This window comes from Lynx rufus, unplaced genomic scaffold (genome assembly GCF_022079265.1).
Source record: "Lynx rufus isolate CCGP_SWC_20201006 ecotype Redwood Valley unplaced genomic scaffold, mLynRuf1.p SCAF_10, whole genome shotgun sequence".
NCBI lineage: Eukaryota > Metazoa > Chordata > Mammalia > Carnivora > Felidae > Lynx > Lynx rufus.
The window spans coordinates 80,563,940-80,584,952 of NW_025814824.1; the positions used below are offsets into that span (position 1 = coordinate 80,563,940).

At 46.9% G+C, this 21,013-nt stretch overlaps 1 protein-coding gene across 1 annotated transcript in view; it reads right to left on the reverse strand.

The window, feature by feature from the left end:
• Window positions 1-2,054: 2,054 nt before the first annotated feature.
• STOM (stomatin) overlaps window positions 2,055-21,013 on the reverse strand; it is a 33,775-nt gene continuing 14,816 nt past the window's right edge. The window contains exons 3-7 of the mRNA XM_047068914.1: window positions 20,269-20,341; window positions 19,133-19,215; window positions 14,459-14,662; window positions 13,327-13,461; window positions 2,055-4,126 (exon numbers count right to left, since the gene is read on the reverse strand). Of these exons, the coding sequence (XP_046924870.1) occupies window positions 3,932-4,126; window positions 13,327-13,461; window positions 14,459-14,662; window positions 19,133-19,215; window positions 20,269-20,341 (690 nt within the window). The 3' untranslated portion in view covers window positions 2,055-3,931. The remainder of the gene's footprint in view (window positions 4,127-13,326; window positions 13,462-14,458; window positions 14,663-19,132; window positions 19,216-20,268; window positions 20,342-21,013) is intronic.

Consider the following 21,013-nt stretch of genomic DNA (forward strand, 5'->3'; position numbering starts at 1 on the left):
AATGTTTTCTCAAGATTCATACATGTTATAGCAAATATCAAAATTTCCTTTTTGTGGCCGAATAATACTCCATTGTGCATGTACACATTTTGCTTAACCATTCATCCAGCGGCGGGGACTCAGGTCGTTTCCACCTTTTGGCTATTATGAACCAGGCTGCTGTGAACACTGGGGCACAAACAGCTCTTTGATTCAAAGAGTTTTTGAGCCACAGTCCAATCAGCCAGTGAAGGCGCTGTGTGCCTCCCAGGAGCAGGTACAGCGTGTCTTGTCTCCCCACTGCATTCAGTCGTCAGGAGGTGTGGCTTTGGTGCACCTGTGGGGACCAGCACTCAAAGCCAGCAGCTGGGGCCCTTAGTCATTTATAGTCCCCTGCAGTAGAAGTCTGGGCAAGGCGCGTCCTCACAGCTGCCATACCCTGTAACTAATCTGCCTACACCTCCCTGGCTTCCCCTGTATTCCGTTGAGTCATTCTGCTGCCCCGAACTCTTTGCAGAAATCTGCTCCTGCAGTTACCGTCATGAGAGGTGCCCCTGAATGCTCCCAAAGTTGTGGGAGAGGGACTTCCTCTGTGCCCCGCTTTGTGCCCCCAGGACCCTGAATCTCTGTTCATATTCAGGGCGTCACAAAGTCCCTCTTAGCCTTTCCCGCAAACTTCTCCTAAACCTTTTCTCCGTGGATGTTCCAACCGGAGCAAGGAACTGCTGCGGGACAGACCCCCTTTCCTCCCCTCTGGTCTTCTGGTCTTTTCTCATGTTGCCCCTGCTTTTGTTCTGCACCACCTCCCCCAACCCGATCTCCAACCGTAACAGAGACTGCCATGCATAGGACTGTAGAACAGAAGTCAGTGTGAAGGTGTAGATGCTGGGAAGGGTGTGCATGTGTGTTTACACTGCTATTTCCAAAGCTGCTGATCACTCGGATTGCCCAGGGAGCTTTTTATGCCCCAGGGGCCCTATGTCTAGAGATTGTGATTCATTGCAGAGGTGATGAGGGGAGAGGAGAAGGAATTTTCCAGGTGAGACATGGGGGCCAGAGGGGCAGGGAGTCATCTCAGAGTGTGCAGCAAGTACAGAGGGGATCGTGGGGGAGCAGGTGGGGAGTGCTAGGCCTCACATTGTGAGAGGTAGGCCGGGCCCACCTCAACTGCCACGCTGAGAGATTTGGACGGGATCCTGTAACTCCCACCTCACTTACCCCAAAGGGTTACTTGCAGTCAAAGCAATCACTTTGACAGATGCAAAGTCCTGGGACAAAAGCAGCATTTACAGCCTAGAGCTTCCAAGGGCCTTCCCTCAAGGCAGACGGAGTCCTGTCTGGACAAGCCAGCTCCCCTCCTGCAAACCTGTGGGAGGTCAAATTGCAGGGGACCTACCCCTGAATTCTTCATTTCTTCTACTGGCACGCAAGGTGGTTTATTAGCCAATTTCAGTTTATTGGTGGCTGTGGCCTCATAACTCTACAGTGCTCCGAAAAAGGAAGTTGCCCGGGGCAAGAGTTGCTCGGACTTCATATTTTTCTCTCGAAGTTCAACCACGTAGTTTCTCCTAACAACTTTCTCCCCCCAAAACATGACCTTGGATTTTGTCGTCTACCATATAGAAGTCATCGTGAGGCGCCATGACAGGCGACGAAAAGGCCGGCCTGGGCTTGGATCCTGTGTCTGACTTTGGGCTGGTCAATAGGTACCTGTTGTGTGCCTTGGGCCAGGCAGCCTGCAAGGCATTGGAGCTGTAACAGACCACGGGGTGACAGAAGTGAGTTCCTGTCCTGCTTGGATTCGGGCAAAGGGTGATTAAACTAGCAAAGGATTCAGGGTGTCCATGGATCTCGAACTCCCCAGGGAAAATATATGGGCAGGTGCTCCAGAAGGGGCCTAGGCAAGAAAGACGGCAGTTGGGCAACTTTAACCTCTCCGCATTTTTTGGCCCACATAAAGCACACCGAGAAGCCAATGCATCCAGCCCGGGACCGGAGGATCACATGTGCCATTTCTGAAAAATGAAACCCACAGACACTAAATCCAGGCAGAAACAGACTCTCACCCAAAGAAAATGAGTAAAAGTGCACACTTTATTATGTACAGCATTGGAAAGGGAGGCCACGTGGAGAACACTCTTGCACCAGCGCTCATCCTAGACCCCTTTTATGCTTCCTCCCTCTCAAGCAATTTAATCCCAACCTATTGGGCTATGAATCCACAAGGCAGAGAGGCGAAGACTGGTATCTGGAAATAGGGACACTCAAAGGAGCAGAAAGCACTGTTACTCTAAGCCTGAGAAGAGGTTTTCAGCCAGGATATGGGGCTGTTTCCTGGTCCTCACTGGTCGAGGGTGAGTCACCGCACGAGAGAAAATCATTAGTTAAAAAATTATAAATAGAAACGTAACTTGAGTTCCAAGTCAAAATGCTCCATATACATGTAATAAACTCAGCTGAGAACATGGATGCACGGTTCAAGGTTTTCTAAAATAAGCTTGGAAATGGGAGATCGGGGAGGGGACATTCATAGTCTGGGACAGACAGAGGGATGCAGCTAAGGACCAATATGAAGGGTGGCTCTGGGTAAGGAAGCTGCCATTCCCAAGACCTCTCTAGGTGAACTCAGAGCCACGAGGAGGAAGTGGTTTAAGTGTCACCAGCCAGGTTGTCGGACCAACAGGAAGAATGCCAGGTTGCTCAGACTCAACGGGCATTTGCAAAATTCACACGCATTTGCAAAAGGCTTCCTACCATTGTGGAACAAGGAACTGGGTAGGAGGGGCTGCCCACTTCCTCTCTGGGCACTGACCACATGTGATAGAAAAGGAGGACTCGGCAAATTAAAAAAAAAAAACCCTCCATCTATATATCTTAAGTCTGACAGTGTGTTCCCAAGCTCATTGGTTATTATGTGCCCAATATATTGTGAATTCCTCATAATATTTAATGAATGGGCCTGGTAACCAAGGTATTTCACAGTGTCCGAAAGTTAATAGCATGCAGACAATAAGAGAGAATTGCTTTACCTATTTTTTAGAAAAAAGTATTAGTCAGTCCTTAAGCCATTCAAATGGGTATACAAAGAATTGTGTATAGAACTTAGAGAACATTTTATTTAAAAATCAGAACTATTTAGAACCTGATATATGAAAATAGGCAAAAGTGAGGAAAAAGCACTTTTGTGACAAGTATTTAGCTGGTTTGAAAGACCACAGAGGAATCACTGAGTCATAAAGAGGCTAAAAGAAGTTTAAAAGAAAGAGAGAACTATTCTTATTATTCTTAAAGGATCTTTGTGATAGTAGATTTAGAAGTCTTTCAAGGGTTAAGATCATCTTTTTCACCGACCTTGACCATTTCCTCCAGTGTTGACAGGTATAGGCACGAAAATGCCAACTCTCAAGTGAGGATTATTTTGAAACGTGGTCTGGGCTTAGAAAGTAAACGGATGGTAGGAACGTTTCCTTAAGATTCCCCGGAGGTAAGGCACATATGGCCCAGAGGAGCTGGTTGTAGCCTAAGGTCACTGCTTTCTGCAAAGCATTTGTCCAGCCAGGGTGTCCTGTTTCCTTGCCTTTGGTCTGGCTGCAGAATGACCCAGGGAAAGTCAAAAGAAGGGGGATTTAGCCTATTACCTAATGATCTAAACGTATGAACTTTAAATATTTTAAAAGAGTTAAGAAATGATCGAAATGATCTTACAGATCACCAATTGCCAACCCCCTCCCCACATCCCGTCTCTTTCTCAGTATTTACAAGCTAACAATCCTCATCTGTATCTGTGGCTAGGATCACTACACATTCTAAGCACCTCGCAGTCAACGTACGGAATAGGAAAGGAAGGAATAGTCAAGGTCCCGCCCTACTCGCTCCTTACAGGTTAAAGGCTGATTTGGTCCCCACTCTACCCTGGAAGGGAAGGGCGCGTCTCTGCGTTGGCCTCTGTGGCTCACTTCTTTGCCCCCACGATGCCTTGCAGCATGTCTATGGGCAGGGGGAAGACGATCGTGGAGTTTTTCTCAGCAGCAATGGTGGTCAGTGTCTGGAGGTACCGCAGCTGAAGGGCCGCGGGAGACTCAGTGATGACCATGGAGGCTTCTTTCAGAGCCCTGGATGCGTTCATTTCTCCCTCGGCTGCAATGACCTGTGGAACAGGAGGAGGGAGAGGTCAGACTGGAGAAAATACAGGTGTCAAGGGGCAGTCTTCAAACCAGGGTGTGCACACAAAGCCTTCTCCAGGAATGCGCCAGAATAGTTTTAAGGAAATCCATTTCCGGTTACCCCATTTCCATACGTCCTTTTTCCTATGTCTGATTTGCCTGACTATGTGCCTGAGATCGAGACATCGTCTCTTACTGTGGCTTTTCTTGCATGCTTCAGGGGACCGAACAGAGGGGCAACTCAAAATAGGGGTTGACCCAGAACTAGACCCACAAACATATGGCCAACTCATCTTTGACAAAGCAGGAAAGAACATCCAATGGAAAAAAGACAGCCTCTTTAACAAATGGTGCTGGGAGAACTGGACAGCAACATGCAGAAGGTTGAAACTAGACCACTTTCTCACACCATTTACAAAAATAAACTCAAAATGGATAAAGGACCTAAATGTGAGACAGGAAACCATCAGAACCTTAGAGGAGAAAGCAGGAAAAGACCTCTCTGACCTCAGCCGTAGCAATCTCTTACTCGACACATCCCCAAAGGCAAGGGAATTAAAAGCAAAAGTGAATTACTGGGACCTTATGAAGATAAAAAGCTTCTGCACAGCAAAGGAAACAACCAACAAAACTAAAAGACAACCAACGGAATGGGAAAAGATATTTGCAAATGACATATCGGACAAAGGGCTAGTATCTAAAATCTATAAAGAGCTCACCAAACTCCACACCCGAAAAACAAATAACCCAGTGAAGAAATGGGCAGAAAACATGAATAGACACTTCTCTAAAGAAGACATCCAGATGGCCAACAGGCACATGAAAAGATGTTCAGCGTCGCTCCTTATCAGGGAAATACAAATCAAAACCACACTCAGGTACCACCTCACGCCAGTCAGAGTGGCCAAAATGAACAAATCAGGAGACTATAGATGCTGGAGAGGATGTGGAGAAACGGGAACCCTCTTGCACTGTTGGTGGGAATGCAAATTGGTGCAGCCGCTCTGGAAAACAGTGTGGAGGTTCCTCAGAAAATTAAAAATAGACCTACCCTATGACCCAGCAATAGCACTGCTAGGAATCTACCCAAGGGATACAGGAGTACTGATGCATAGGGGCACTTGTACCCCAATGTTCATAGCAGCACTCTCAACAATAGCCAAATTATGGAAAGAGCCTAAATGTCCATCAACTGATGAATGGATAAAGAAATTGTGGTTTATATACACAATGGAATACTACGTGGCAATGAGAAAAAATGAAATATGGCCTTTTGTAGCAACGTGGATGGAACTGGAGAGTGTGATGCTAAGTGAAATAAGCCATACAGAGAAAGACAGATACCATATGGTTTCACTCTTATGTGGATCCTGAGAAACTCAACAGGAACCCATGGGGGAGGGGAAGGGAGAAAAAAAAAAAAAGACGTTAGAGTGGGAGAGAGCCAAAGCATAAGAGACTGTTAAAAACTGAGAACAAACTGAGGGTTGATGGGGGTGGGAGGGAGGGGCGGGTGGGTGATGGGTATTGAGGAGGGCACCTTTTGGGATGAGCACTGGGTGTTGTATGGAAACCAATTTGTCAATAAACTTCATAAAAAAAAAAAAAAATAAAATAAAATTAGTAAATGGAAAAAAAAAAAAAAAAAAAAAAAAAACAAAATAGGGGTTGAACTAGTGAATGGACACAAATCCTTTTGCAAGTCACATGAATTTCCAGTTATTTATTGATTGAGAGAGAGAGAGAGAGAGAGAGGGAGAATCTTAAGCAGGCTCTACACCCAGCCCAGTGCCCAACACGGGGCTTGATCTCAAGACTGTGAGATCATGACCTGAGCCAAAATCAAGAATCAGTCGCTCAACTGACTGAGCCACCCAGGCGTTCAATTTCCAGTTGTTTGATTTTAAAGAAAGGACAGAGGACCTTATGGAACTGAAAGCTGATGACCATTAAACATATTTTTATTTTTTTTAATTTTTTTTTTCAACGTTTATTTATTTTTGGGACAGAGAGAGACAGAGCATGAACGGGGGAGGGGCAGAGAGAGAGGGAGACACAGAATCGGAAACAGGCTCCAGGCTCTGAGCCATCAGCCCAGAGCCTGATGCGGGGCTCGAACTCACGCACCTCGAGATCGTGACCTGGCTGAAGTCGGACGCTTAACCGACTGCGCCACCCAGGCGCCCCGAAACATATTTTTAAATGAAAGATCACTGTATGATTTTTAACACGTAATTCAGAAACAGTATGAAGGACTGCATGGCATGACTTTAAACACAACTTTCATTTCCACCTACTTATTTATGTAAACAAAAGTTCTCAGTCCTTAGAGGTACAAAAATGAAAAGTTAACACTAGAACTGATGTTTAATCTTGTCTCATTCTGGCAATACGTGACAGCCAGCTAGCTGCAAACACAGGAATTCTTTATCTTGTTAAGATAAGCATTTCTAGTTAAAGAAAAAAATTATTTGGGAGAAATTCTGAAACATTTAAATGCCTTATTTGTAGTCACAGGAAATGTTTAAAATATTAATTTTAACTTCAGTACTAGGGATGCCTGGGTGGCTCAGTCAGTTAAGCATCCGACTCTTGATTTCGGCTCAGGTCATGATCTCACGGTTGGTGGGCTTGAGCCCCATCAAGGGCTTTGTGATGACGGCAAGGGGCCTGCTGGGGATTCTCTCTCTCCCTCTCTACCCCTTCCCTGAACGTGCTCACTCTCTCTCTCTCTCTCTCAAAATAAATAAACTTAAAAAAAAAAACCCACTTCAATACTAAATGTGTTGCGGTAGGAGTAATAAAGTAATTCATGACAAAATATATTGTATTAGGAAAAGACTCCATGAGGAGGCAGAGTGGAAATACAAGTCCAAGGAGAAAAGAAAAGGGACAATGAAACATGCCTATTGAAAGAGCTTATTTACGTATTTTAAACAGATGATGGAATCATTATGTTGTTTGAATTTCACTGGATACACTGAAATGAGTGATGTGAAGTTTTAATTAATTAATTTTTTTAAAGTTTATTTATTTTTCTAGTAATCTCTGTACCCAACCTGGGGCTCAAACTCATGACCCCAAGATCAGGAGTTGCGTGTTCCTCCAACCGGGCCAGCCAGGTGCCCCAGTCAGTTAAGCATCTGACTCTTGATTTCGGCTCAGGTCACAATCTCACAATTTGTGAGTTTGAGCCCCACGTTGGGCTCCTTGCTGACAGCGCAGAGCCTGCTTGGGATTCTCTCTCTCTCTCTCTCTCTCTCTCTCTCTCTCTTTCCCACTCTCTCTGCCCCTCCCCTGCTCACTCTCTCTCTCAAAAATCAACATTTAGGGGCGCCTGGGTGGCGCAGTCGGTTAAGCGTCCGACTTCAGCCAGGTCACGATCTCACGGTCCGTGAGTTCGAGCCCCGCATCAGGCTCTGGGCTGATGGCTCAGAGCCTGGAGCCTGTTTCCGATTCTGTGTCTCCCTCTCTCTCTGCCCCTCCCCTGTTCATGCTTTGTCTCTCTCTGTCCCCCCAAAAAATAAATAAACGTTGAAAAAAAATTTAAAAAAAAAATCAACATTTAAAATAAAATAAAATAAAATAAAATGTCAATATTTAAAACATGTCAGATTATATGCTTAGCCAAGTATATAAATTCAAATGAAAATTTTCACATGTCTACTTAAAATGTGTGATGGGACATATAGTTTGTCTAAATTCCTCTTGAGGTTACATGGGCATAAAAGTGTGAACATCACTGGGGTCGGGGGGGAAAGCAGGGGCTTTGGAGTGGGACAGGCTTGTACTCAAATTCCAAACCTAACCCTCACCAGCTGAGTGTCCTCAGAGAGGTTATTTAACATTCTGAGCTCTGGTTTCTTACTCTTAAAACGGGATAGTAGCTGCCTTTTAGGGCCATTGTGAGGAAGATAGAAAGGTACATTAAGTGTGAAATGTATAAACGGAGGCTATCGTATAGGAAAGTCAAGACCTGGTTTTTGAATCCAGCTATGCCTTAATGTATAAAGGATTCAGAAGCCAATCAAGGCGGTGAGTTACTCTTACTCCATAATCCTAGAAGAGGGCGTGAAGATACCACGCTCACTAAGCTTAATGGCGCAGTTCCAACTGGGTTGTTTTCACAGGGATCTCAAAATATTCATGGTTCATAATACTCCCATGAATATCCGAGTTGAACACGATAGTCTCACGACCAGTGGAGTTTCATTCACTTCTAGAATAAATGTTGGGAGCCGCCGAGGGGTCAAGCCCTGTGCAGTAGCTAGGGAAGAGAGTGGACCCCCTTGCCTCCTTCGGCTCCCGGTCAAGCAGGGGAGATAGACATGGGAACGGATCACTTCACTCCAGTGTGAGAAATGTAGACAGACAGGTGCAAGGCACAGGGCCAGCACTCAGCAAAGCAGGCTTTGCAGAACACGCGCTGATGAGATTATGGAAGTTGAATAGGACAGGATGAAAGCTTTGTCGTTTGGCCACAGATGAAGAAGAATACTTCAGGCAGCACACACGTCAAGGTACCAAGGTTTTAAAAAGCTGGTATATTCCAGAAAAATCTAAGTGGCCGAATGCAGTGTGAGGCAGAGGAGAGGCTGGGGTGTTTCATCTGCAGTCTGGAGGCAGAGGGAAGCTGCTGAACAGTTTTGAGCAAGGAACCTCATCAGATCCAGTTGGAGAAAACACACGGACAGACGTCAGAGGATGGATGAGAAGAGGAGACACTGAGAGCTGCTAACAGGACGGCCTCAGAGTGACTGGTGCGACTGGCTGGTAATGGGGATGTGGGGTTGGAGGGGGAAACGGGCCGGGGGCGGTGCTTTTCAGGACAGTCAGCAGTTTGGAGGCTGGCTGGGTACGGGGCGGAAGAGGAACAGAGGTTGAGCTGTGGGTTTCTAGGTTTCGGTTGCCTGGGGGGTGCCATTAGGTGAGACGGGTGATACAGGGTATGGTGTCACCGAGAGAAGGCACTCAGTTTAGAGGATAAAAACCTTAGTTTGTCAAGATACCCAGAACGTCCTACCTAGGTCTGTGAGAGGGGGCACTCCAGGTGCCCTCAAAAAGATGCACGTAACCGTGTGCTCCAAGGCAAACCCTGTACGTAAGGAATGCAAAACAAGCCCCTGCCCGAGAACGGCAGGCTCTGGCTTTTTCCACGTCATCTCAGAGGTCCAATTAGGCACTTTGTTTTTGGTCTGGCGATGGACCGGCTGCAGAGATATCTAATCTCCCACTACTGTCAATATACGAGCTCTTGGCCGAGAAGCCAGACCCACCAGACTAGGCACACGGGCTGTTAATAGGAAAGCTGGTCTGAGGACGCTGCCCAAGATGTGAAGGCAGTAACCACCGGCTTGGTCTGAACACAGGCCATGTAGATGCCATGAATCGGCCCTCAGAAGGCAAAGCAAGATGCCTGTGGCGGTGTGGGGCTTCTGCCAATGCCCAGCAACCCCATGTTGATCCCCATGTTTACAGACCGTCCCTTGACAACCAGCCATTTTCAGGTATGTGAGGTTGGTACTGTTGTCTCCTTCTGTAGCCCAGGTGGGCTGGCCCGCGAAGGGCAGAGAAAGGGGATCTGCATCCCTATACTCCACCTTCTCAATGAATAGAGGATGAGACCCAGGAATGTGCGCCCGAAAGCATGTGGCAGGCATTTTTCTGAGAGTTGTGAGCGAGGAAATCAGGATGGATGCAAGTGTAAAAGGTATCACATTTCAAGTCATTAAGAGCTGGTCTAAAACATTGAAAAAGAGGTTCGACTAACATACGGTGTCAAGCTTGTGGGAGAATCTTTTGTGCCTGGCTCCTTTCTCTCAAACTATGTTTGCCAGCACTTTCATGTTCATTCTCTTCGGGGCATGGTGTTCCTTCGTGTGAACGAAGCACACTTTATGCATTCAACCACAAGGGACATGTGGGCAGTTTCCAGGTTGAGGTAATACAAAGTGCTGCTGTGAACATTCTAGTACATGCCTTGTGTGTTTTGGTAAACACACAAGTGCGTTTCTGTTGGATACACACTGCCAGAGTGTTTTCCAAAATGGTGTTACCAAATCTGTGGTCTCACTAACAAAACAGGAGTATGAGTTCTTCCCTCGTCCACACTTGGCTCTTTTCTTTTTAGCCATCCCGGTAGATGTCTAGTGTGGCATCTGCTTGTGATTTGAATTTGCATTTCCCTGATGGCTATGTAACGGAAATTCCTTCAGAGAGGAATTTCTCTCTGAAGGCTCTTAATCTATTGGCTCTCTTACCCTTTTCTTTCACAATTTATTTGTTGAAGAAATGGACTCCCTACTTTCCATGAGAACCTGACTGTACCATTTTGAATATATAAGCCTTATGGTTGTTGCAGGGTTACTGTGTTTTACAGAAAGGATAGACTCCTTGTGATTCGATATGTTCACCCTAATCTTAAAGACAGATACTGCCCAGGTCCACGAGACTGTTCCAGACGATCCCTACAGTCTCATCCAGGTGGAGCACAGTCATTCAGAATTCTAACCGGCTTCCTTCGTCTCGTCCCATGGTTATAAGGACTTCTCTTTCCTAACTGGTGAAAGCACTTGCCCAAGGGGCTTAGTCCGTCATGGAAAGCCCAGAGGAGCCAGAGGGGAATTCTGATTTCCACTGCCACTAATCGACCGTGTGACCTTGAGGAAAATCACATGAATTTTCTGGGCTCAATCTTTTCATCTGAATAGTGGGATGGCAAATAAGTTTCATTTTTAGGGCCAAGGCCAAGCAGTTGAGGACTGTTACCTGAAGGGCAACAGAAGGGTTCTGAGGTCAAGCCTAAGCTCAGCGAAAAACAGTGCTGTGCTTGCTTCCCGGCAGGGGAATAGGAGGGTGCAGGGGCAGCCTCTGGACCAGGTTATCTGTCAGCTTCAGAGGATAATCTCTAAGGACCCTTCAGGCCCTGACATTCTAAGTAGTCTCTTCAGTATGGCTTGGAATGGGGCTGTCGGTTAATGACGTAATCTAGATAAAAGCGATTCCTGTTTTTCAAAATACCAGCTCGATTATAGTAGGGCGTATTTAATGTTACCAGAAATACCACTGAGTCTTCTCAATGTGATGGCAGTACTGGAGGTGCCACAGAATTACCAGGTTGCCCTCATGAGCATCAATTATCACATTAGGAAAAGCTAACAATTCTGGTTAGTAGAAAATTCTGGGTATAGTGTCAAAGGAGCTGCTGTTCTATTTGATGCTGGCTAAGAAATTATAGTCCCCAATGTGTGGCTTAAAGGGCATCCTATTAGAAGGGCAGGGCTCTGTGCTTAGTCAATTATCACCAGCTACTACTATTTTCTTTCTTTAAAAAAAATTTTTTTTAATGTTTATTTATTTTTGAGGTGGGGGGAGGGGCAGAGAGAGAGGGAGCCACAGAATCCAACGCAGACTCCAGGCTCTGAGCTGTCAGCACGGGGCCCCACGTGGGGCTCAAACTCATGAACTGTAAGATCGTGACCCGAGCTGAAGTTGGACGGTTAACCGACTGAGCCACCCAGGTGTCCTTATTACTATTTCCTAACAACAACAATGGATTGGTCTGCCCCTTGTGTCTTGGGAGATCTGTCAAGTCCACAGCAACCCCTCCGATGAAGACTGGCCCTCTTCCTTCACCCATTCACAGGCAAAGCGCTGTGGAACTTAATATCTGAGTTTGCCCTTTTTTTTAAAAAAGTGTTCTTAATGTTTATTTATTTTTGAGAGAGAGAGAGAGAGCGCCAGGAGGGCAGAGAGAGAAAGAGACAGAGTCCGAAGTAGTAGGCTCTGAGCCATCAGCACAGAGCCTGACGTGGGGCTCGAACCCACAAACCGTGAGATCATGACCTGAGCTGAAGTCAGACACTTAACTGACTGAGCCACCCAGGCGCCCCCTGAATTTGCCCTTTTGACCAAACTTTGGCCAAAGAGAATCTCTCTGCTATGAATCTGGAATCAAGGCGGGTCTGTCCCCTTTAGTGTTCAGCTGAGGGAGGTGTGTGAACTTGAGAGTTGACTCTGCCCTCCAGCTGTCAGCAGTGAGATGAGGCCCAGGAGATGGAATGATTAGCTCCCTTTGGTCTTGACCACACTGCAGTCCCTGGCTCCATTCCTGATGGGACTTGACTCTACTTCCCATCCTTGGGTTTGGCGAGATATCCCTGTGTCCTTATGAATTAGCTCCAGAGACCCTCTTTCCTAGGTTAGATTAATAGATATTTCCTCAACCCTTCTCCTATGGGGCACGCACCCATGTGGGCTCAAGAAGCAGGCAGGGATGGTGACGACAAGAAGAAGGGGGAAAAGCAGACATGAGAGGAGTGAAAAAAAGAAGAGGACAGAGAGGAAGAGGGAACAGTAAGAAGGAAGAAGGTCCTGAGAAAAGAGAGAATGAAAGAGAAGACAAAAATAGGCAAGGATTAGCTCAGGCCATGATCTCACGGTTCGTGAGTTCAAGCCCTGCGTTGGGTTCCACGCTGCTTGGGATTCTCTCTCTCTCCCTCTCTCTCTATCCCTATCCCGCATGCACTGTCACTCTCTCTCTCAAAATAAATAAACTTCAAAAACGAAGACAGGGAAGGAACAAATGGTAGGCACATGGACCGGACTGTCCACTTGCTCTAAGCCAGAACTGTTCCTTTGTCCTTAGTGGGGGACTCGGAGCATGAAGTCTGAGACATGGCAGGGCGGGGGGGCGGGACATGCAGTCACAGAAGAATGACATGGCTCTATACACACTGACGGGCTCACAGGATGATGTTAAGTGAAAGGATCAAGGAACAGAACGATACGTGGGTGTGACCATGCTTACGCAAAATAAGCCGGCAATCTAACACCCTAGTCAAATAAAACCCCGGTGTATATACTAAGCTGTCATGAGCAGTGGCCCCTTGGGGGGAGCTTGTGGCTTGAAGTGATAGGGAGGCTTTCAACTTGGCTAAACCCGTTAAGATTATTTCCATTTTTTATAACAACCATGCTTTCCTTAAAAAGAAAACTCGACAGGCAAAGCAAACTGAAAGAAAAAAGAGAAAGAAAGAAAAGAAAAGAGAAAAACAAAGGAAAAGAAAAGAAAAAAAGAAAAGAAAAGAAAAGAAAAGAAAAGAAAAGAAAAGAAAAGAAAAGAAAAGAAAAGAAAAGAAAAGAAAAAAGGAAAGAAAAGGAAAGAAAAGGAAAGGGAGGTTACCTTGGCCCGGGCCTCCCGAGATGCCTCCGCCTCTGCAGCCATCGCCCTCTGGAGCTGCACAGGCAGCTTCACGTCCTTAATTTCCACACGCTCCACCTTTATTCCCCAGTCGTCCGTGGCATCATCCAGGGTACACTGTCAGGAAGAGAGAAGGCAAGCCAGGAATGCTCAGCCCAGCCCAGAGGCCTACGGTAGAGCACTGGGGTCTAGAGCAGACAGGGCGCTGGGGGAGAGCCGGGAGAGAGCTTACTTCTCCTGCGCTGGATGGAAGGCTGAGCTAGGGGGCTGGGTCCCAGGGAGCTGATCCTGATTCTACTCCTAAGAAGCTCATGCAGAGGTTGGCAAACTTTTCCTACAAGGGCCAGACAGTGATCGTTTGCTTTCAGTGTCTGTTGCAACTGTGAACTGTGCCGATGTAGGTCAAAAACAGCTGTGGGTAATACCTAAGCCAATGGGAGTGGCTGTGTCCCAATAAAACTTTACTGATAGAAACAGGTGGCCAGCTGGCTCCTGATCTAATATGACTCCACGTAAGCCACATTACTTCCTCCTGCTTCAACTCGGTCCCTTTACCATGGGTGGAATGAAATCCTACTTCCTGTCTCATATGGTGGCTGTGGACATCAGGTAAGGTCACAGATTCTACACACCATGACACTGATACAAGTAACAAGATCTCAGGTTAGAGTGCTTTATCTTTGTTGAGCAAGTCAGGTTTAATTTGTAATCTATTACCCAAGTAAGACTGGAAAGCATAGGAGTCCCAAGGGAAGTCATGGGACCCACACGAGAATTTAACAATACCTGCACTGTCTTGCAACACGGCCTCTGGATTATTATGCTAAAGAAAAAGGTTAATGACTAGTTCTCGGGAAACAAAACAAAACTACACTGAAGGGAATAAAAAAAAAAACAAAAAAACGATGCATGCATCTGAGCTATTAACCCATGAGCTTTCTGTGTGAAAAATATTCCCTTCCACCAAATCAAGTTTGAGAAAACCTTTCTACGAAGGGAAGAAGGCAGGCCAGTGATCCCCCAGTTGGAATGAGTAAAGAGCTGTCAAACAACCAATGACCCTTTGCTTCATCTTTTGATTTCTGGTGGGTATCAGCCCCGGCACACGCCTCACCTGCATGTTGTGTGCAATTTCTTCCCTGTCAGACAGGATCTGAGAGAGGTTCTTGGTGCCCAGAACGTTCCTCAGAGTCGTTTGTGCCAAAAGACGGGTTGCGGAGTCGGCGTTGGTGATATTTGCCACGGCCAGAGTTGCGTTCTGAACGCGGTAATAGACCACGCCATCCACACTAATGGTCACGGAATCCTTAGTGAGGATCTGTAACAGAAAGGGAGCGATTGCACACCGGCCGACCAACTCCTTCTTTAAGATCACTGCAAGGAATGTTGTTCTATGGAACATCTTGAACACTGGCCGATTTTCTTTAGTAAGCCCTATCGACTCAATGTCTGTGTTCCCTCATAATTCAGACGCGGAGGCCTCAGCCCCAACATGATGGCATTAGGAGGCGGGGCCTTTGGGACGCCCATCAGGTCACGAGGGTTGAACCCTCACGGCCATCTAGGATCTAGGAAGTGGACACTCCTCAGCCCCCGAGTCCAGCCTCCAGGACTGTAAGAAATTGTGCTGCTCCTGAGCCACGAATCTGCGGGGTTTGGTTGGAGCAGCCCGGATGGACTAAGACAACAGAGCGTCAGGAAGTGGAGTGTGTATTCAGAATTTTAATAAAATACATTCACTTATTCCTTAATTCCATTAATTCATTCAGTTAGTCAACAAATACTGAGATACCGCTCAGCAGCAGGCACTGTTCCTTCAAAGCGGATGGGGAATGAAGGGAGACTTTATGGGACAAAGGAAGGACACTTGTAGGTGGCCGGGGTGGTGTGTGAGCTGTGTCTTCAAGGAAGAAATAACATTTTTTTTTTTAATTTTTAAATTAGAAAAATTTTTTTATTTTATAAAATTGTTTTAATGTTTATTTATTTTTGAGAGAGAGACAGAATGTGAGCAGGCGAGGGGCAGAGAGAGAGGGAGACGCAGAATCTGAAGCGGGCTCCAGGGTCCGAGCTGTCGGCACAGAGCCCGACGTGGGGCTCAAACTCATGAACCGTGAGATCATGACCTGAGCCGCAGTTGGATGCTTAACCGACTGAGCCACCCAGGCACCCTTTACATTTTTTATTTCAGAGAGATAGAGAGAGAGTATGAGCAGGGGAGAGGGGCAGAGGGCAGGGGGAGGGAGGGGGGGAGGGAGAGGGAGGGAGGGAGAGAGAGAGAGAGAGAGAGAATCCCAAGCAGGCCCCACACTCAGTGCCAATGCAGGGCTCGATCTCACGACCCTGGAATCAAGCCAAAATCATGAGACGGACGCTCAACTGACTGAGCCACCCAGGCAACCTGAAATAACAATTTTCTGAGGGTGGCATGAAAGCATCCAAGGCAGAGACAATAATGCATGAAATGGCACAGAGCCATGGCACAGCCTAGGTTTGCTGAGCTATATATATATATAAGTAGCACAGCATTGCTAGAACAAAAAGTGAATGGGGGACGTTGTTATACGGGGAGATCAGGGTACAGACCCACTTTGTAGCACGCTCCATGAAGATGCTTACAAGCACAGAATTTGCCAATGCTCCTTCCTACCACCTTCAGGGCAGCGCCTTAGTTTGGTGTAGGCGTCCTCTGACTGCTGGCCCTTTGGCCTCACTCCGTCCCACACCCTCCTGCACACCCTACACAGGACAAGGTGTGCGTCCCACATGCGCCACGTTGCATGTCCCAGGGCCTTCGTGCAGGTGTCCCCTCTGCTTGGATGTCCTCTCCCCTCTCTCTCCCGCATGCCATGAGACTGGCACATTGTTACTCATCACTCAAGACACAGCTCAAGTGTCTTCTCCTCTGTGAACCTTGCCAGACGGGGCAGACTTAAACACTTTCCCCTTTGCGCTTTGCAAAGCGCTTTGCAAATACTGCCCCTTTGCAGCGGCCAGTATTGCTGACCTACATCACTGCTTCTCTGCTGGACTAGGCGTTTTTTTTTTTTTTTCAAATTTTTTTTCAATTTTTTTTTCAACGTTTTTTATTTATTTTTGGGACAGAGAGAGACAGAGCATGAACGGGCAAGGGGCAGAGAGAGAGGGAGACACAGAATCGGAAACAGGCTCCAGGCTCTGAGCCATCAGCCCAGAGCCCGACACGGGGCTCGAACTCACGGACCGCGAGATCGTGACCTGGCTGAAGTCGGACGCTTAACCGACTGCGCCACCCAGGCGCCCCTGGACTAGGCGTTTCTTAAGAGTAGTCTGTCTTTGTATCGCAAGCACTGGCAGAGGGATGGATCCACGGCAGGGGGTGAATAAATGAGAGATGACCTGAAACGTGATCCTGGGAATTTAGTGATTGGTGCCGGGGCTCTACCCCGCTTCGCTTTGTGACCCTAGTGAGGCTCTTAAACTGCTCGACCTAGAGATTCCTCATTTGTGAGATGGGGCTAATTACACTGCCCAATTCTGTGCAAGTTTCTTTGAAGATCTGGTAAGATGTTTGTGAATGAAGCTCTTTGGAAAGTGTAATGGGGGGAGTCTGCGTACCTCTGTCTGTTAAGCTCCCGATTCGATTTTGGCTCAGGTCATGATCTCAAGGTTCAGGAGTCCGGGCCCCGCCTCAGTCTCTGGGCTGACAGCTCAGGAGCCTGCTTGGAATTCTCTCTCTCTCTCCCACCGCCCCCCTCTCTCTCTGCCCCTCCCCTGCTCTCTCTCTCAATCAAAAATAAATACATAAACTTAACAAAAAAAAAAGGGTAAGAGCTATGTAAATGGCAAGTGATAACAACTAATGGTATTATATGGCTGTTTAGTCCCTGCTAGGCAGGAAAGCGGTAATCCTTTTGCTGATAATCTAAAAATACTTCTAATAGTATATTACCATCTTGCATGAAAATTAATCAGTTCCCATGATGTGATGGGAAAATGTGTATCATTTCTAAACCATTTCTTGCCCTCGTGACTCTGCCACAGCCAGAGCTTTCTAAAGCTGCCGCCTCTCTTCCTACTGTTTATTGTAGGCAGAGTATTTATCTTCCTTCACATGAAGTTCACAGGGGATCGGAAAAAGGACTGCTCGCCAAGTTCCAATCTGCTCTGCATTCAGCAGCTCACAGGAGACAAGACAGCAGCTGGAAGGCAGAAGCTTACAGCAAGCCGGCCAGCTGCCCGTGATGTTTACAGAGGAAAATGCCAGGACTCCCAGCTACCCTGAAAGGGGCTCCTTCTGAGAGCCGATCTTCCCTGAGACATGGGAATCCGTGCAGAGAATACAGCACAGCTCCCAGCCTTGTTCTGGTGGGTAAAAGCGATTCCTGGTGTTCCTACGTACGTGTGGATTACAAAGTCTGACCTCACCCACTACTTGGATCAGTACCAGCAAGGAGGTTCCTGGGCTGGTTTCTGGATTTGGGAAAAAGAGAAAGCAACGTGGCCGGGCTCCACCGCCCTGCTGAGTAGCTGGCCTTTGGCCAGGAGACACTTGACATATTCTTCTATCCCTCCCTTCATCCTACTTTCAGGCTTTCTGTCTGCAAAGGTTAGGATGCCTCCCTGGACATGTGGACCAGGCTGGCTATCACTAGGTCACGGGCCAGGATGGAGCTAATGTGGATTGCATTCCGCATGCAGCGGTGGGAGAAGCATGAGGCGAGGCCCCCAAAAAGCTAGATATTGGTCTGGCTCTGCCACTGTGGCCTGGAGGGATCCCTTTGCCCCACGGCAGCTACAAGCTTTCCAGGGATTCTGCTATGGGTTTCAACCGTGATATTACTTGCGAAACAGTTTGAAACAGCATGAAGTAGTTACTGTTCTAAAACATTATAGGCTTTATCTAAAATGCCGAATGAGCAGTTCCTAATTTTTGGGCTTCTAACCAATTAATCTAGAGTATAATCAAGAACCTTAAGAAGAAAAAGGTTAGAGAGGGAGGGAGCCAAACCATAACAGACTCTTAAAAACTGAGAACAAACTGAGGGTTGGTGGGGGTGGGCGGGAGGGGCGGGTGGGTGATGGGTATTGAGGAGGGCACCTGTTGGGATAAGCACTGGGTGATGTATGGAAACCAATTTGACAATAAATTTCATTAAAAAAAAAAAACCTTAAGAAGAATATTGTACCAAGCTGGATTTTCTTTTTTTTTTTTTTTTAATGTCTTATTTTTGAGAGACAGAGTGTATGCGAGTAGGGGAGGGGAAGAGAGAGAGAGGGAGACATGGAATCCAAAGCAGGCTCCAGGCTCTGAGCTGTCAGCACAGAGCCCGACGCGGGGCTCGAACCCGTGACCTGTGAGATCATGACCTGAGCCGAAGTCAGTTGCTTACCCTAAGCTGGATTTTCTATCAGAAACCAGCAGCAGAGAAATGTGGTAGTAAAAGTGATGACAAGTATGAAAAGCTAACATTACACTTGAGTTAACATTGTGTTACACTTCGTAGTAAGAAGCAGTTACATAGCACTTACTAACTTATCAGCCCCTGTTCTAAGCACTCTACACCTAACATCTCACGTAGTCCCCACGAGAACGTTATAAAGTAGGTCCTACTGTTACAACCTCTATTTCACAGCTGAGGAAACTAAGGCATAGAGAAGTTGAGGAACTTGCTCAAAGTCACACAGCTGGAAAACGGTGACGGCCGACAGGCTCTCCACCTGTGCTCTCACCGCTCTCCTCTGCCTCTCTCATTGCTAAGTACTTTCACATGTGACATCTGTTACTCATGGCAAAAGACAACCTTACCTCCTGAGGGGGGATGTCAAATGAAATCGTTCTCATGTCCACTTTGATGAAGCTGTCCGTGCACGGCAGAATAAAAAATAAACCTGCAACAAGGAAACACAGAATGTCACGGAGAGACGCCAGCGCCGAATCCGTTCACCGTCAGAGAATCCACTTAGGCAACTGAAAGAAGCCAGTTCGTCTCTGTGCCTGAGCCAGACGCCAGGAATGCTATCCTCTTGCTTACTTCCCCCACCAAACTGTTGCCACTGAGGCCTGTGATTTAATTTCCTTACTCCGCTGTCACTGGCCGTCTTGTTTTCACTTAGACCAATGCAATCCTTCCCAAATCTTTCTGTATCTTTCGGTTTCTCTCCTATGGCCCGTTTTCTCAGCCACAAGCACAAGTCTTTCCTGAACTGCAAAGCCCTGAACCCGTCACACAAGGTCCAGCCCAACCTGCCCAGGCCCCTCTGCAGCCCTTCTCCCGTCCTCGTGCTCTATGCTCTTGCTGGGCTGTTCCCTGCCGTTCCCTGGGTCTGCCGTGCCCCCTTCTACATCGCTCCGCGCCTGTTGCCGTTTCTGCGGGGAACACCTCCCCTCTGGCTAACACCTCTCCAGGCCTCAAGACTCAGCCGAGATGTCACCTTCAGCCCAGATGGTCTCCTCCTACTAATTCGGGTCAGTTACTTGTCTCTGGGTTTCCACAGCTATCTGCAATTACTTGATCCTAATACTTATCACACGGGGTTGTAACTGTTTTCCTTTTTGGTGTCCATTAGACAGCAAGATCCTTGAGGGCACAAACTATATTTTAGTCTCCCTTGAATTCCCAGAGCCTGGAATGCAGTAGGGGCTTAAGTGAAGTTTGCCAAAAGCGATGACTGAAAGCCTTTAGCGTAATAGGAATTCTCATGCTCAGACTTCCATGGGTGCCGCTATTCTTGGCCTAAAATAATGTTATCAGCTTGGATGGGAAGGGGAGGGGAGCTAAGGGAAGGAAAGGGTGATTGTGGCAAGACTGGCTCGTGCCACTCCTATTGTTACACATGCACTCTTTTCTAAGCCAACAGAGAAAGGGCCCTTGGAAGGGAATTCACATCAACAGGAGGAAGAATTCCAGTCTCCAGACAACCACCCAGAACCCTTATACTGACCAGGTCCTTTGGCTCCTCCTTGTAAAATGCGACCCAATCTAAAGATGATGGCTCTTTCATATTCTTTTATGATCTAGGTTAAAAACACAAATAATAATAATTTAACATGAGGAGTGCAAATATTTACATCCACTATTTATTTATACACAGCTTCTTTTTTTTTAAGTTTGTTTATTTTGAGAGAGAACGAGCACAAGTAGGAGAGGGCTAGAGACAGGGAGAGAGAAAATCCTAAGCAGGCTCTGTACCATCAACTTGGAGCCTGATGTGGGGCTTGAATTCACGAACTGTGAGATCATGACCTGAGCTAAAACCAGCAGTTGGATGCTTATCTGACAGATCTACCTAGGTGCCCCAACATAAACAGCTTCTCAAATATGTATTTCTGCCCTAAACAGATTAGATGCCTCTATTTTGTCTTTTTCTCTAAAATCCAGATAGCATCAGGGTGCCTGGGTGGCTCAGTTGGAAGGGCATGGGACCCTTAATCTTGAGGTCATGAGTTTCAGCCCCACGTCGGGTGTAGAGGTTACTTAAATACATAAAACTTAAATAAATAAATACATAAATACATAAATAAATAAATAAATGGAGTTCCTGGGTGGCTCAGTTGGTTAAACATCTGACTCTTGATTTTGGCTCAGGTCATGATCTCACAGTGCATGGGTTTGAGCCCCATGTCGGGCTCTGTGCTGGGATACTCTCTCTCTCCCTCTCTCTCTCAAAAATAAATACACATTAAAAA